Below are 15,469 nucleotides of genomic sequence, written 5' to 3'. Positions count from 1 at the left end.
CCTCTGGGGGGGTATTTCTCGCTTTCTGTCTCTATGTCTCTGTCGGTCTGTCTGGCGAGCGCACGCGCCCTACGGGGAAAAATCTCTCAAAAAAAAAAAAAAATGAAGGTTTTATCCTTTTGTCATTTTGTTCCCATCTACTAGCCAAGATTATTCCATCAAGTAGAACTCTCCTCCTCACCTGGGATTATTTACATTATCCTAAATTCCTTGTAGAAAAGCCAGGAGCAAACGTCATTCCTTGTCTTTGATTACCAGTGTTCAAAGCTAGGATAGTCATTGTTGTTTTAGATTTCGGAATAGCTTGCACAGTCACATAATTCAAAAATTTAAACTCTGAGAAGTATACCTGTAAAGTCGCCTTTACCTCTGGTCCCCTCCCATAAGGCAACCCATTATTAGATTCTTTTGTGTCTTCCCAGAAATATTGCATGCCTGTATGAGCTGACTCATATATAGTCTGTTTTCTCATTTTTATACAAACGATAGCATACACTGCAAGGGATTCTACATATCTTTTTAACAGTATAATCTTGAGGCTCTTTTCACATCAGTGCATAATGAACCTTCTTACTCTTTCTTTTCTTTAATTTATGTTTTTGATATAGGATGTGTGTACATCGAACCTTCTTACTCTTTCTTTTCTTTTCTTTTTTTTTATTTATGTTTTTGATATAGGATGTGTGTACATGCTTACCAGAGAGAGAGAGAGAAAAAAAAAAATCATCTCCCTGAAGAATGGACACACCCAAATATCCCTTCTCTTCTCTTGGGATTTTGGGTGCATGCACACACACACACACACACACATATGCCCGGTGTGTTCCTCAAGCTTTCGAGACGCAAACTGTTCAGTCAGCCTTGTGGGATTGAGCACCTTCACCGCCATGCCACCAGAGGGACCCTCATTCTGTCTTTAGTTTGTTTTTTTTTAAGTTTTTTCCATAAGGTGTGTGCACTTGCTGGAGAGGCAAGAGACAGAGAGTCACAGTGAGAGAGAAAGTAGAATATCACCACCCCAGGCAGGATGGCCACACTGAAATCTATTTTTCTTCATTCTCTTCTTGAGATTTCGGGCATGCATGGACATGCACCAGCGTGAGTTTCAAGCTACCAAATCTGGGACTCGAACTGCAATCAGGCACGTGGGAGTCCAGTGCCTTAACCACCACACCACCTGCTGCCCTCCACCATTCGTTTTTTAATTTGCATCACGAACCATGGAAATACTGCAATCCATGTAACCCATCTTATATATAAATATTTAGGTTATTTTCAGTTTTCTGCTACTGGACAGATGTATTACTTTTAAAATAAATAAAAGGATCTGAGAGGCATGGATTTCTGCCCCCTGAGGCAACCATTCCACCCCTAAGGAGGTCATTAGGAGGCCTCTCAACCCTCTAGTGACTGCTGTTCAGCAGTGGTGAATGTAACCGAGGGGCACTTCCTCCCTCTCACCCCGGGCACCTGGTGAGAACTCACAGACCTCAGGGGGAGAGTGACTGTCAGCACCCTTTCTAAAGAAGACTGGGGGTTGCACCACGTGCACATCCGGCCAACACCCTGTGAACAAAGTAGAGAGAAGTGCATACAATCCCTGCTCATCTCGTAAATGGCAGCGGGAAAGAGTTACCCTTGCTGCCTTGTGGGTATTTTTCGATCCTTAGGGATTCTTGAAAACAGTGAGCAAAAGTCTCTGAGCTCAGGAAAGGCAGCAGATCAAGACTTGGCAGCCTCCCTCTGTTGAATAGATGGAGGTCCTGGTTGCCTTAGCGAGGATGCTTCTCTGCTCGTCTTTCAGGCTGTTCAGCAAGGGACCATCAAGTGCAATTTTGCTGGGGTTGCCTTGGGTGATTCCTGGATCTCCCCTATTTTTAAGTACAGAGTTTTCAGGCATTTCTTTATTCTTTTTTCCCGGTAAGTACAGTTTTCAGGCATTTCTTTATTCTTTTTTCCCCCCATCTATTCCTGGGACTTTGGACTGTGTTGTCTAGATCAAAGAAGAGGTCCTTGAGAAAGTGCAGAAAGTATTTGTCTCAAGAATAGCTAAGGGATTCGAAGATGAGAGTTCATATATAGAGCACCTGCCATAGGCCATTAAGGGCAGAACTGAGTTCTCATATTTGATTCTCACAATGAAAGAATCCATTTTTTCCATTTACCTTTTTTTTAAGTTTATTTATACATGAGAGAGAGAGAGAGAGAGACAAGAAGCACCCTCAATAAGGTTCTGTCCCACCAGGATTCCTTCTCCCTAGCCCTTCAGGACCATGGGCTCATGAGTACATGTATGTCCCTGGTAGGTCGTCCAGGCCAGTGATCTGAACCCACAGTCCACCATGTGGATTCTAGCACTGCAGTTCAATATACTACTGACTATGCCACTAAAGCTGGGCCTGATTTCTTTTCTTTCTTTCTTTATTGATTGACATAATAACTACATATTTGTGCGGTAAAATGTGATTTTTCAGTATACGAATATGATGAGCAATGATGAAATCAGGGTAATTAGCATATCTTCACCTCAAACATCGATCGCTACTTTATGTTGGAAACATTCTAAATATTCTTTTAGCTGTTTTGAAATATATAATAAATTAGCATTAATTATAATCTCTCTGTGCTGTAGAATGCTAGAACTTATTTCTCGTACCCAGTGTAATTCTGTACCTGTCAAAACAATCACATTTCACAGTCAGAGACCTTTTTTTTTATTCCTAGAGTGTGCGTGGCCTTACTAAATGAGAGATGGAGAGGAGGAGAAAGTGCCCCTTGGGCAGTCACACCCCAATCCGCTCTCCATTTCTCCATCCTGTTGGGATTTAGGCACACACGCGGATATGCCTAGCATGTGTTTCAAGCCTCTGGAGTGGGAATTTGAACCACAGCCAGCCATGTGGGATCCAGTTCCCACACCACGATGCCATAGGGCTTGTCCCAGTTTGAGGCTGCCCAGGTATGCCCTGTGACACACAGGATGAGTAGCTTCGTAAGATCTGTGTGAGTCAGCATGAGGGTGAATCTGTTTAGTCACCTGGTCCCCTCCACCGCCCTGATGATAGCATGAGCGGTTGGAGTGAACTTCCCACTTGTCGCTCGTGTTGATGGTGAGGCAAGATTATCATCAGGTCTCACAACTCTCAAGTTTGCAGTTTCCTCCCCGAGCATCTGAGTTGGGAGCACAGAGAGGAGCCGTTTATGTTGCAGACACCGAGGGCGTGGCTTCAGAGGTCTGCAGTCATCCGATGGGGTTAACTTTAATCCAGGGTTTCTCAGCCTCAGCACTACTGATATTTCTTTGTTGTGCAAGGCTGTGCTGTGCGTTCTAGGATACAGATGAACAGCCCTGGACCCCGCTTATGAGATGCCAGTAGCACCACCCCAGTGTGACACCAAAAATGTCTCTGAACATCGTCTAATGTCCTCTGAGGACACATCATCTCTGGTTGAGAACCACTGTTCTAACCTAACAAAAGCTGACTTTTCACAAACCTAACTACTGTAGAGAGTTAGAAACCAGAAGAGAGACTGTCACCAGTGGAGAGGAGAGGGATAAGCTGGCTAGGAACTAGGGACGTTGTCAGCAGTGGAGGGGAGAGGGATAAGCTGGCTAGGAACTAGGGACATGGGGGAATTTTCAGTGCCCCGTATATTGATGGGGGTGGTGGTTATGTGGGCATGTACGTTTATCAAAACTCTTCTTGGGACCAGCAGTTAGTGCAGTGTCTATGTTGCTGGACTCCAATGCAGTCGACCGCAGTTCAAGTCCCAGACCTGGTGACTTAAACTCACAGTGGGCAGTGCATGCCCAAGATCCCAAGAGGAGAATGGATTGTGGTGTGGCCATTGTGGGGGGGGGGTGACTTCTTGATTTCTGTCTGTCTTTTTCTGTCTTTCTGGCAAGTACATGTGCCCTCTAGCAAAAACCTCTCCAAAAAAAAAAAAAAAACACCCCTTCTGGGGATGGCCTTGTAGCCTAGTGGTTAAGGGAGCCATATCCCACATGGCCAACCGCAGCTCGAGTCCCAGACCCAGCAGCTTGGAAGACACGCTGTGTTTTCCAAAATCCTGACAGGTCGGCGACATGGAGGATAAAGGATTGTAGCATGACTATGTCCCCTTGGGAGCTCTCTTCCTCTCCCCCTCTCTGTCTCTGTTACTCTGTCTCTCTAGAAAGCATAAGCACTCTCTGGCAATTTAAGAAACAAACTTCTAAAGGTACATTTATGATTTGGGGTGTGTGATTATGGCTCAATTTTTAAAAATAATTTATGAAAGGTAATATTTGGGGCCAGCCTGTGGCCTGGTATTTAAGGTGGCTGGATCCCACATGGCTGCTTGTGCAGTTTTGAGTCCTGGACATGATAACATAAGAAACAAGCTGGGCATGTGTGCATGCATGTCCAAAATCTCGATGGGGCAGAAATCGAGAAGGGATTGTGATATGACTATCCTCAAAGGGGTTTTTTCTTGCTTTCTGCCTCTCTTTCTCTGTCTTTCTCCACTGAGCACACCATGTCCTCTGGCAAAATTTTTTAAAAAGGTAACATTTTCCTCCTAAAAGACAGATTTGACTTAATGAAGAGCTGTGTCCCTGGTGGATTTGGGATATTTCTCACACTTGGCATCTGCGGGGAGGACTAAAATGGCATAGAACTGAGTCAGCCTGCAGAGGAGGGCTGTTTGTTTTTCCTTTCTGGATAGAACCCACAGGACAGTGCAGAAGCCCTGGTCGGAGGCGTGAGGGTTCCGTGGGTTTCTTGTCAGATATTGCTCATGTTGGTGGCAGGATGAAGTTATCACCATCTTAGAACTCTGAGCTTTGCAGTTTCATAACTGAGCACCCTTGCTGAGAGCACAGTAAGAGCACAGAATTACAACTCTGTCCCTTATACTTCTTTTTAAAAAAAATATTTTATTTACCTTTATTTATGTATTTATTATTATTTTTTAATTTGACCAGAGAGGGACAGAGTGAAAGAGAGAAGGAAAGTTGAGAAAGCAAGCTGCCAGGTCTGGGACTCAAATCGTGGTCAGCTATGTGAAAGTCCAGCACCCTTAACCACTATGCCACCTGCTGGCCCCAGGCCCTCATTCTTCTTATGGGCCTGCAATGACAGCCTCACAAGAGCCCAGAACACTGCGTGCACTAACTGCATCTAATCCTTAATCACAGTTCCGTGGAGGGAGGCTATTATTATCCTAATTTTGTAGATGATGCAACTGAGACTCAGGTTGAGTGACTTTCCTAGAGTCACCCAGCTAAAGTGGTAGAGCTGGCCTTCAAACCCAGGCAGCATGAGCTGGAATCCATGTGTTTACCCACAGCCATCATGCTACCCTAACCTATGCAAGGTCAGTAAGGTTAGCCTCGTGGCTGTGTAAGTGCTATTCATTCCATCTAGAATCTACTTTTATCTCCTTGCCACAAGCCACTCCTCCTCATGAATCTACCTACCCAGATCGAAATCTATCCTTCTAGATCCACTTTAAGTATGACCCCTCCATGCCAGAAGCATTTCTTTATAAGGGAGAAGTATTGTTAATTTCTCTGGACAATTTTACTTGCTTGCTAGGTGGTAGGTACTGTGCTGAGTGCTAGGCCTAGGTACACAAGCGCTTCTTGTCTTCAAGAAGGATGATTTGCAATATCACTAGCCATACATAACTATTGCAGTGTGACAGCCACATGTAACTGTAAAATAAAATGAAATGAAATTAAAACTTCAGTTTCTCAGTGGTACTGTCTGTGTTTTGAGTGCACAATAGACCCATGTAGCTGTTGGCTACTGTTTAGATTACATGAATATGGGATAGTTCCATCTCTATAGAAAGTTCCATCAACAATGTAGGCCTCTATTGCAGGTGGCAAACTACAGCCTATGGGTCAAGCCTGTCCTGTCCCTGCACTGGTAAATAAGGTTTGTGTTGGAACACAGCCATGGCTATGTCTGTTTATTTACATACCGTTTAAGGCTAATGAGCATCTGCAAGAACAGAGTTGAGTATTTGATCAGAGGTTGGCTGACCTGAAGACCCCAAATTATTTACTGTGCGTCTCTTTACAGAAGAAATTTACCAGTCCCTGGTCTCGATCAAACAGGGAATGAGGTGCATTACAGAATTACACATTGTCCTGTATTTTGAGAAACTAAGGGGGCCAGCCCTGTAGTGTGGTTAAGCCAGAGAGGTGAATGATAGCTCACGGAATACCTAGTATGCCTGCATGTCTCAGGGTGTACTCTGAAGAATACCTGTCTAATTGAGGTGCTGTAGGGAGGGCTGCGGGGTCACACAGATTTTGGAAATGCCAAACACTGGCTCTACCGCCTCAGAGTTCACAGGCTCATTAAAGGCTCTGAGAAGTCCTGCTGTAAAGAAATACATTGTTTTACAAAACCCCAACAGTATTTAATCAAATCAGAGAATCATTTTTCTTGTAACACCTAGATTAAAATCCTGCGGCAGTGAGGTTATTTGACACATACTTTGAGATATTTGACCTTAGGGAACCATGTAAGCAAAACAGGCTGTTTAAAGACCTGTTGAAGCCAATGGGCCTTATGAATGCGGTCCTTGATACTTTGTTGGCACCTCTCTCAATGGCATTTATCTTACCTGATGATATGGCAGTTGTTAGCTTGTCTAAGCCAACCCGACGATTCTCTTTGAGGGCGGGCATTGTACCGCTTACATTTATATCTTCTTGAACTCCTTGCTGCCTTTAGGCCATTAGTAAATCTCCATATGTTTGTGGAGTAGAAATGACTTGATTGGCAGTACAGCCACAGACACTTGGGTTAAAGACTCCTTCGTTTCTTTAATTAGTTCCTTGGCAGATGCTGGTGACTTCGGGCTGGAGGAAAGCAAAAGCATGCAGAGCATGGGAGATATTGTAGGCTGTCAAAAAGCCTAAAGGTTAGCAGATAAGAGCTTCCACCTGCACATCCACAGCCTGCCTGTGCGCATGTGGTCACTAGCTGAACCGGTGTCAGGCCAAATTAATGTGCCTTTAGTCCTTGGATGCCCTTCTAGCCACTGAGACCTCAGCCTGTCTCTTGCCTGGGAGCTGGTGAGTTGAAGACCTACAAACCCAAAGCCCCTGTGTTTCTCTCTTCTGTCTCTTTCTGCTTTGGAGGAAAGCCAGGTAGGTTTGTCTTTGGGAAGACAGAACCACGGCACGCTCAATTTGTACCTCTGTGGTTTTCTTTAGATTCGGTGCTCTCCTGGGGGTCCTACCTGTACAGCATGGTAAGTAGATGGGTCTTCACCTTGGCACCCTCAGTGGTAAAGGGCCCAGATGACCTCTTCTAGCTATTTCCAGGAAGGAGAAAGCTAGATCTGAGTTTGCCTATGTGGTTAACTCTGCTCCTGAGGGACTGTTAGTTCATATCACACTGAAGATCCTGAGTAACAGCTAGCCTTGGGGATAAATTCAAAGAAAATTAGCACACTTACTTTTTCCAGGTATAGGAAAGTTTTTTAATACCTTAACTTTGTATTACAAAAATGTTCAAATATGCAGAAAATTGAGTATTACTGTGAACACTCATATATCCACCACCACAGTTCAACTAGCATTTGGCTGTCTTTCTTTCATCAATTCATATATGACTTGCAACAATGCACTTTCATATGTGAGCCCCCTTTCTGCTTGCTCCCACTCTTTCTCCCCATTTTTCTCCTACCCATCCCTAACTCTGGCAATACCAGATTGACGTCTGAGTAAAGTGGGTCTTCTTGTTCTTGCTTTGCATTCCAGTCTCTTCTTGATGACAACGGCCTGGCAGAGGTGTTTAAGATTGCAGAGCAGGTCCTGGATGCTGTCAATAAGAAGCACTACAAAGAGGCCACGCTGCTGTGGGACAAAGCAGAAGTGGTCATTGAAAATGTAAGAGGGGACATGCCTACTTACTGTTTTCCTGTGGGTACCAGGCCTGTCATTGGTGTTGTCAGGATTGGGGTCTGTCTTGAGTCTTCCCACAATCTGAAATGATTTTATGGTAAACGACGCATCTGATGAGTCTGAGCAGTGGTGTCGTGGGTCCTTACAGAGTAAGAAAGCCACTTATACCCAGGAGACCCAAATGTATGAATGAAAAGACTATGTATTCAAGAGGTGAGTATGTAGTTCAGAGACAATATAATTCCTTATTTGGATTCTTTCCACCCATCATTCTGACTGAGCGGGCAGAAGGGAAGACTGGCCAAGAACTCGGTGGGGAAGAGCCTTCAAAACTCTGTTCTATAAAATGAAAACACAGGCCCATGGTTTCCCCCTGCACTGCCCGAGCTCTGGTCCTGTGAGCTGGTCATCACTGCTAGGAGAAAGGACTAACTCAGCTGGTTTCTGAGTCTTCAGAGCTGCCTTTCTTTCAGGGTTGGACAATTTTACAAAGTTAAAGCTGTCCTCTGATAAGCTAGAGAGCCATGTGCCTTTCTGTGTTGCATCTTTAATGATGGGAAAATAAAGAAAACAGCTAATCTACTTTTACATTTCAGAACACAGATGGGGTGAACTTCTATAACATCTTAACTAAAAGCAGTCCCATGTCTGTAATGGAGTCAAGCCTAGAATTCACACAGACCCACCTAGGTGAGTGGACCTTGAAGTTATCGCCTCTTGCCTTAGCCTCGGTGCAAGAAAAAAAACCATTTTGGGGGACCAGCAGATGGCATAATGGTTATGTCACTGGACTCCCATGTAGTCTCTTGCGGTTCAAGTCCCAGACCTGGAGGCTTAAACCACCCGCCGGGCACATGCATGTGTGTGTCCAAGATCTCGAGAGGAGAATGGAGAAGGGATTGTAGCATGACCATCTCTCTTGGGGGGTGATTTCTTGCTTTCTGTCTCTCTGTCTCTCCAGCAAGCACATGTAACCTATTGCAAAAATCTCTCCGAAAAAAAAATTTCTGGAAACTTTATTAATATAATTCATGTACCATAAAAGTCATTGTTTTAAGTGTTTTCATTCAGCAACTCTTAGCATCTCACAGAGTTGTACAGTCACCACCAAAATCGAGTTTTAGAACATTTCTGTCACCCCCAAAAGAGCCCACACGTCTGTCTGCAGGCAGTTCTCATTCCTACTGCCAGCCCCAGGCAACCACTAGTCTGTTTTCTATTTTGAGATTTGCCTTTTCTGAAAATTTCATAAACATGAAATCATACAATTATTAGTCTTTTACATCTGGCTTTCACTTAGAATTTTTTTTTAATTGCCAGAGGGCACATGTGCTTGCCAGAAAGAGACAGAGAGAAAGGGAGAAAGTACCCCCAAAAATGAGGTATTTCTCCAACCTATTGGGGTTGGGGGCCTGCCTACCCATGCACCCAATGTATTTTTCAAGCCACTAGGGCCAGGATTTAAACCATGGCTGGCCACGTGGGATCCAGCCACCTTAACCACTATGCTGTAGGGTCGGCCCAGCATGATGTTTTTGAAGTTTGGAAATCAACTACTATACAATGAAATTAAGTTATAATGTCATTTCTTAGAGGCTAAATGTCTTTCAGCTGACTCAGCTTTACTTCAGATGCAAAATACTTGGTATCTTCTCTCTGTAAGAAGCATACAAAGGCTGCAGGATACCCTTAGATTCAACTTCTCAAATGATTTTCTTTGGCCTTTTGGGGTAATCATACTGGCCCTAAAGTATGTAGAACATGCAGAAGACAGTACTGATAAAAAGCCTCTCCACTTTCAACATGTTTCTGACTTTCTTCTACCACTGGGGTCGAACCGGGGTGACATGTTTCCTTTTCCAGCTGAAACCCTCTCTTTTAAAACAGCAGCTGGGAAAAGATGTCCCCTTCGTCTTACTTCCAGTCCGTTGGTCACTATGAATCGGTTTGATTTTAGCTCGTCTTTGTCGGCGCCATGTGAGACACCTACAAGGAAACACCTTAAGCGAGCTCATGAATGGTCCCATCAGAAAGAAGCTCAAGATTATTCCCGAGGACTGCACCTGGGGAGGTACTGTGTGACTGAATTGGGTGCTGTTTGTAGAGTCGGGGAGAAGGAGAGCAAATCAGAGGCCTTAATCGGTAGGATAGGTTTTGTGGGTAGGGATGTTATGGTGCAGGTAAGACGGTATTACCATCCACATTTTACCCATGAGCAAACAATCCAAGGCAGTGAATGACATGCCAAAAATGGTTCAGAATATGAGACTGACAGGGAGGTGGGTGGCGAGAGACGATTGGTTATGAGTCAGTGATTGTTGAAGCCTGGTATGGGTGCATGGCAATCATTATACTCTTCTCTTTATTTTTGCATCCGTTTAAAACTTTCCATAAGGAATTAAAAGGAGAAGGCCATGCCCACAGCTGTAGGCAAGAGTTCTAGCCAATGGTCCTTTGAAGGAGTCAGATATGCTCATGTGCTGGGAGAAGTTCTGACCAGTTCTCTCTTGCTGGCCTCCCAGGCATCCGGGGGCTGGATGTGGTCTGGCATCTACCATGCTCTGGTCTGTAGGCCATAGTAAGGGAATACTGGAGTCTCTAGAGCCCAGGGCCAGGCAGAAATCACCAGGTTACTACTTAGCTTATAGGGTGTTGCTCAAGCAGGGCTCAGAGGTTTCTTAAGAGAAAACATTCAAAACTGAGAAGGGTTTTATTTCATTTGTGACCAAGATTCCCCCATGGGATCAGGAGGCCCCTTTCTTGGCAGCTACTAAGAGGCTAAGACTTGGGGACATGAGCCCTCTTATCCCAATCTGTCAACAAAGGGCTCATCTCAGACCAGCTATCTTCATTTTCCCTCATCTTTTTTTTTTTTTTAGAGGTTTTTGCTATAGGGCATGTGTGCTTGCCAGACAGACAGAGAGAGACAGAGAGACAGAAAGCAAGAAATCACCCCCCAAGGGGAATGGCCATGCTGCAATCCCTTCTCCTCCATTCTCCTCTCAGGATCTTGGGCACGCACGCACACGCGCCCGGTGTGAGTTTAAGCCACCGGGTCTGAGACGCAAACCGCGGTCGACTACATGGAAGTCCAGCGACATAGCCATTACGCTAACTACTGGTCCCCATTTTCCCTCATCTTGTAGAGATTTTTAGAAATGAAGAAAATAAATTAGAGCAAATGAAAAGATAGAATATGGTGTCAGAAGCCCCCAGAGATGGGCACAACCATAGAGAGCTATCAGGCACCAAGCTGTGAGAAATCATGGGAAACAGGTGTAGGACAAGCTCTGGAAAGAGCACATCTTTCAGCTCACCTCCCTCATAGTGTCTTTATTTTTATTTTTTAAAATTCGTTTCAGGGTACATGTTTTTTCCAGGTGAGGAGAGAGAGAGAAAGTGAGAAAGCACCACCACCACTCCTTCTCCCCCTCCAAGGGAGGAGAGCCACACCACAGTGCCCTCTCCTCCATCCCCCTCTCGGGATTTTGGGTACACATGCACATACGCCCAGCATGTTTTCCAAGCTGCTGGGTCCAGGACTCAAACTACACAGTTGACCCTTTGGTATCCAGCTGCTTTAACTACCACACCACCAGCTGGCTCCGTCATTGTATCTTTATGATGGTATTTTTCTAGTCCCAGCTTCTCTGGTATAGGGACTCTCCCTGCCCAGTCTACTTGAATGGGCAAGGTTATTTTATTTCTTCAGATTAAAACAAAAAAATTATGATAGAGCGTATGCACACATAAGAGTGAGCAAGAAAGAGAGCAGATCTCTCCACAGGATCTGGTCACAGCGTGATCCCCTTCCAGTCTTCAACCAATCCGATCTTGGCCACTCGTGTGTGTGCCCAGTGAGTTTCCAGCCAGCTGGGGATTTGCCATGTGGGATCCAGCTTCCCCTGAGCATCTCATTACCACTGTGCATATAACTAGCCTGTTCATTTAATTTCTTTTTTAAGTTTATTTCTGTGCCCCATGAGAGAGAGAGAGAGAGAGAAAGGGAGCACTCTGGACAGAGTCTTGATGCTGCATTCCATCCCCAGCTTCAGCCAGCCCCAGATCATGGACAAGCACATGTCCAGTGTTCTCAGGGAGGTCTCTGGATGTGAGTCCAGAACCTTCCCATGTGGGTCAGCCTGGCAGAGAATTGCATTTTATTGCTTCACCACCATTCAGTCCCCGCATTATTGCTGATGGAGACTCTTTTTAGCTCCAGGTCTGTCGGTGTACAATCAAGAAAGGACAGACTGACCTTGGCCAATATCTCCAGGGTCTTGAATTCCATTTTGTAGTGATGCACACAAATCCTTGTAGTCAGCCAGGCCTGAGTTCAAATCTCTGCTTACCACTAACTTGCAATTTCATCTGGGCATGTTTCTTAACTTCCTCTTATTTCCCTTTAACTGTTCCACACGTTAAGACCCTTATCTCCCAGAATGGTGATGAAGAAGAAATGGGATGCTACTCATAAAATGCTTACTTAGCGCAGCGACTGGCAGATAAGTGATAGCTGCGGCTGTTATGATGATAATGATGGCGATGGTCGGGAGTCCAACAGAAATGCTGTGCAGTCGGCTCTTCTCTTGCCTGGAGCTTATGGCTTTGGCTTTGGCTTTCCTGTGGACCAACTATGAATTGACTTAGATCTATTGATTTATTATAAGTTAACTCTACTTGTACAGAACATGAAACTTGGCCTTGGTGTTATTCAGCACAAGAGGAAAACTAATGTTGGGTCAAAGCACAACTTATCTCTCAAGCAGGCTAGCCTGAAAAGTATTTTCTGGCCCTGGGAACCAGCAGTTAGCATAATGGCTATGTCGCTGGACTCCCACATAGTCGACCATGGTTTGCCTCCCGGACCCGGTGGCTTAAAACTCACTCCGGGCGCGTGTGCGTGTGTGCCCAAGATCCCGAGAGGAGAATGGAGAAGGGATTGCAGCGTGACCATCCCCCCTGGGGGGTAATTTCTTGCTTTCTGTCTCTATGTCTCTCTCTGTCTGTCTGGCGAGCGCATGCGCCCTATAGCGAAAAACTCTCCAAAAAAAAAAATGATAAAAAGTATTTTCTGGCCCTGTGTCTCTCCGTTTCTTCAGACAGCCTCCTCTAGGTTTAATTCTTCATGTAAAATGGCATCTGCTGTCATCACTGGCTCCCAAGTGAATGGGCCACGTGTGTGTCTATGCTTCCCATCACCCAGCCAGCTCAGGACATGAATTTTTAAGGGCCAGTTGGTCCCTGTCTGTACAGTATCTGTGCAGTACGTCTGTTAGGTGCTATATGGTGGTTACGTTTAGGTATGGAGCCCAGGATGCTCTGGGCTGGAAGGGACTCTCATTCTGGCAGATTCCAAGCTGCTCCTTCTTTCTCCTTCCCCATGTGCAGGCCAGGCTGCCAACGTCTTCTTCAACATGGAAGAGGATTTCATGAAGCCGGTCATCTCCATCGTAGATGAGCTGCTGAAAACTGGGATCAACGTGACCGTGTATAATGGACAGCTCGACCTCATCGTGGACACCATGGGTAAAAACTGACTCCGAGGGACACGGCGAGGTAGTTTCATGGGTGGAGCTGGAAGGGAATTGGCCTCTGACTTGTCAACCTTGGGGTTGTTGACACTGAGCTGCTGGGAGAAAGGCCATCTTGTGTTAATCCCATCCAATCCTGACCTTGACTCTTCAAAGAGGAGGAAGCTACATGTGGCCCTTCTAGGTTTTAAGACCCTTAGATATGATTAAAGAAAAGTATGACACCTGATCCCCCAAAAAATTATAAAAGAAAGACATTTTCCTGATTGATGAGCAATGCACTATTTAATTGAGAGAAAACCTCATTTTGTGTGATGTCTTAGTAGATTCTAAGTACTGCCAAGTGAGTTCAAACAGCCTCCACAGCTCTAACCCAAGGACCAGGAATAAATGGTCTTTATGGAATCCTAAGTACTTCTTGTTGCCTGCTACCTATAAGCTCACTTCTTATTTCAAGAGGGCCTGGTAGAGGTTCAGAGACGGGTCCTCAGAACCAGCAGGCAGATCGAGGCATGCAGCCTGGTGGGTGTGATGCGGCACTTGCAGTCAGCAGGACTGAATATTTTGGGACACTGATGACAATTCAAAAAGATTCTACCATTGTCCCATGAACTGGCCAGGTGATCGCATTACTGTTTCCTCATTACTGAGAGTTCCCAGTCCTTCTGACTGCTCTGTCACTCTCCAGAGGCCCCCAGGTTCCTTTCTAAAGAGCAGTGGGAGAGTCAAAGGCAAAAAAAGGTCACTGTTTGGTCTCTTGCCTACAGTGAGAGGCCTCCCCACTCAAACCCCCAGAGCCTACTAGAAATGCAGATGCTCCAGCCCCACCCAGACCTACTGAATCAGAATTTGCATTTTAATGAGAATTCGGGTGAGTTTTGTGCATAGTATAGTTTGGAAAGCCCCAGGTTATAGGACCTGGGTGTTTTTCTTACTCTACCCAGCTGTTAATGCTAGGCCCTTTTCTCTGTCCTCTCCAGGTCAGGAGGCCTGGATTCGGAAACTGAAGTGGTCAGAGCTGCCTAAATTCAATCAGCTGAAGTGGAAGGCTTTGTACACCAACCCTGAATCTTCTGAAACATCTGCTTTTGTCAAGTCCTACAAGAACCTGGCTTTCTACTGGATCCTGAAAGCTGGCCACATGGTGAGAGAGAGGGAAGAAGGTTGTGGAGTTGGGGGCAGGCTTTTGTCCCAGACCTAAAATTATTTAGAGAGGGAAGCCAGAGGCAGTTTGCTGTGTGCATCCACTTCCAGGATTGCTCTTAGGAGAAGTATTTTGTGCTTAGGGGTGTTTCAGGTTCTCTAATGAAATTCCACTATTTGGGGACCAGCACTTGGCATAATGGCTATGTTGCTGGACTCCCACGTAGTTGACCGCAGTTCGAGTCCCAGACCTGGTGGCTTAAACTCACGCCAGGCACATGTGTGTGCATGCCCAAGATCCTGAGAGAACAGAGGAGAAGGGCAGCATGACCATCCCCCGTGGGGGATGATTTCTCGCTTTCTGTCTCTGTCTCTCTCTGCCTTTCTGGTGAACGCACATGCCCTATAGCAAAAAATTTCTCCAAAAAAAAAAAAAAAAGAAAGAAAGAAAGAAATTCCATTATTTGCACTTTATTCTTCCAGCCTGGAAACTCCTAATTTAGTGTACGTCCTCCTGGGCCAGCTGCAGTAGTGTATGCTGGACATGGCTGTTTGGCAGGCTGAAGCCACATGGAAGGCCCAGGTTCTATCTCTGACTCTAAAATAAAAGCCAGTAGGTCAGCCAGGTGGTGTGACGATTAAGGTGACTGGGTCCCATGTTGCAGACTGTGCAGGTTGAGTCCCAGACCTGGAGGCTTGAAAAACATGCTAGACTGTGTGTGGGTGTGCCCAAAATTTTTTTTTTTTTTGGAGAGATTTTCGCTATAGGGTGTGTACGCTCGCCAGACAGACAGAGACATAGAGACAGAAAGCGAGAAATCACCCCCCAGGGGGGATGGTCACACCGCAATCCCTTCTCCTCCATTCTCCTCTCGGGATCTTG

General features: G+C 45.4%; 1 protein-coding gene across 1 annotated transcript in view; it reads left to right on the top strand.

Moving 5' to 3' along the window:
• SCPEP1 (serine carboxypeptidase 1) overlaps positions 1-15,469 on the top strand; it is a 33,853-nt gene that overhangs the window by 16,531 nt on the left and 1,853 nt on the right. The window contains exons 6-12 of the mRNA XM_006154665.3: positions 1,805-1,876; positions 7,216-7,254; positions 7,766-7,894; positions 8,506-8,599; positions 9,867-9,980; positions 13,301-13,438; positions 14,424-14,587. Coding sequence (XP_006154727.1) covers positions 1,805-1,876; positions 7,216-7,254; positions 7,766-7,894; positions 8,506-8,599; positions 9,867-9,980; positions 13,301-13,438; positions 14,424-14,587 — 750 coding nt within the window. The remainder of the gene's footprint in view (positions 1-1,804; positions 1,877-7,215; positions 7,255-7,765; positions 7,895-8,505; positions 8,600-9,866; positions 9,981-13,300; positions 13,439-14,423; positions 14,588-15,469) is intronic.

The sequence above is a fragment of the Tupaia chinensis genome, unplaced genomic scaffold (assembly GCF_000334495.1).
Source record: "Tupaia chinensis unplaced genomic scaffold, TupChi_1.0 Scaffold000416_1, whole genome shotgun sequence".
Taxonomy (NCBI): Eukaryota; Metazoa; Chordata; class Mammalia; order Scandentia; family Tupaiidae; genus Tupaia; species Tupaia belangeri.
Note: the sequence above shows the minus strand (reverse complement) of the source record. Positions and strands in the feature narration are given on the sequence as shown.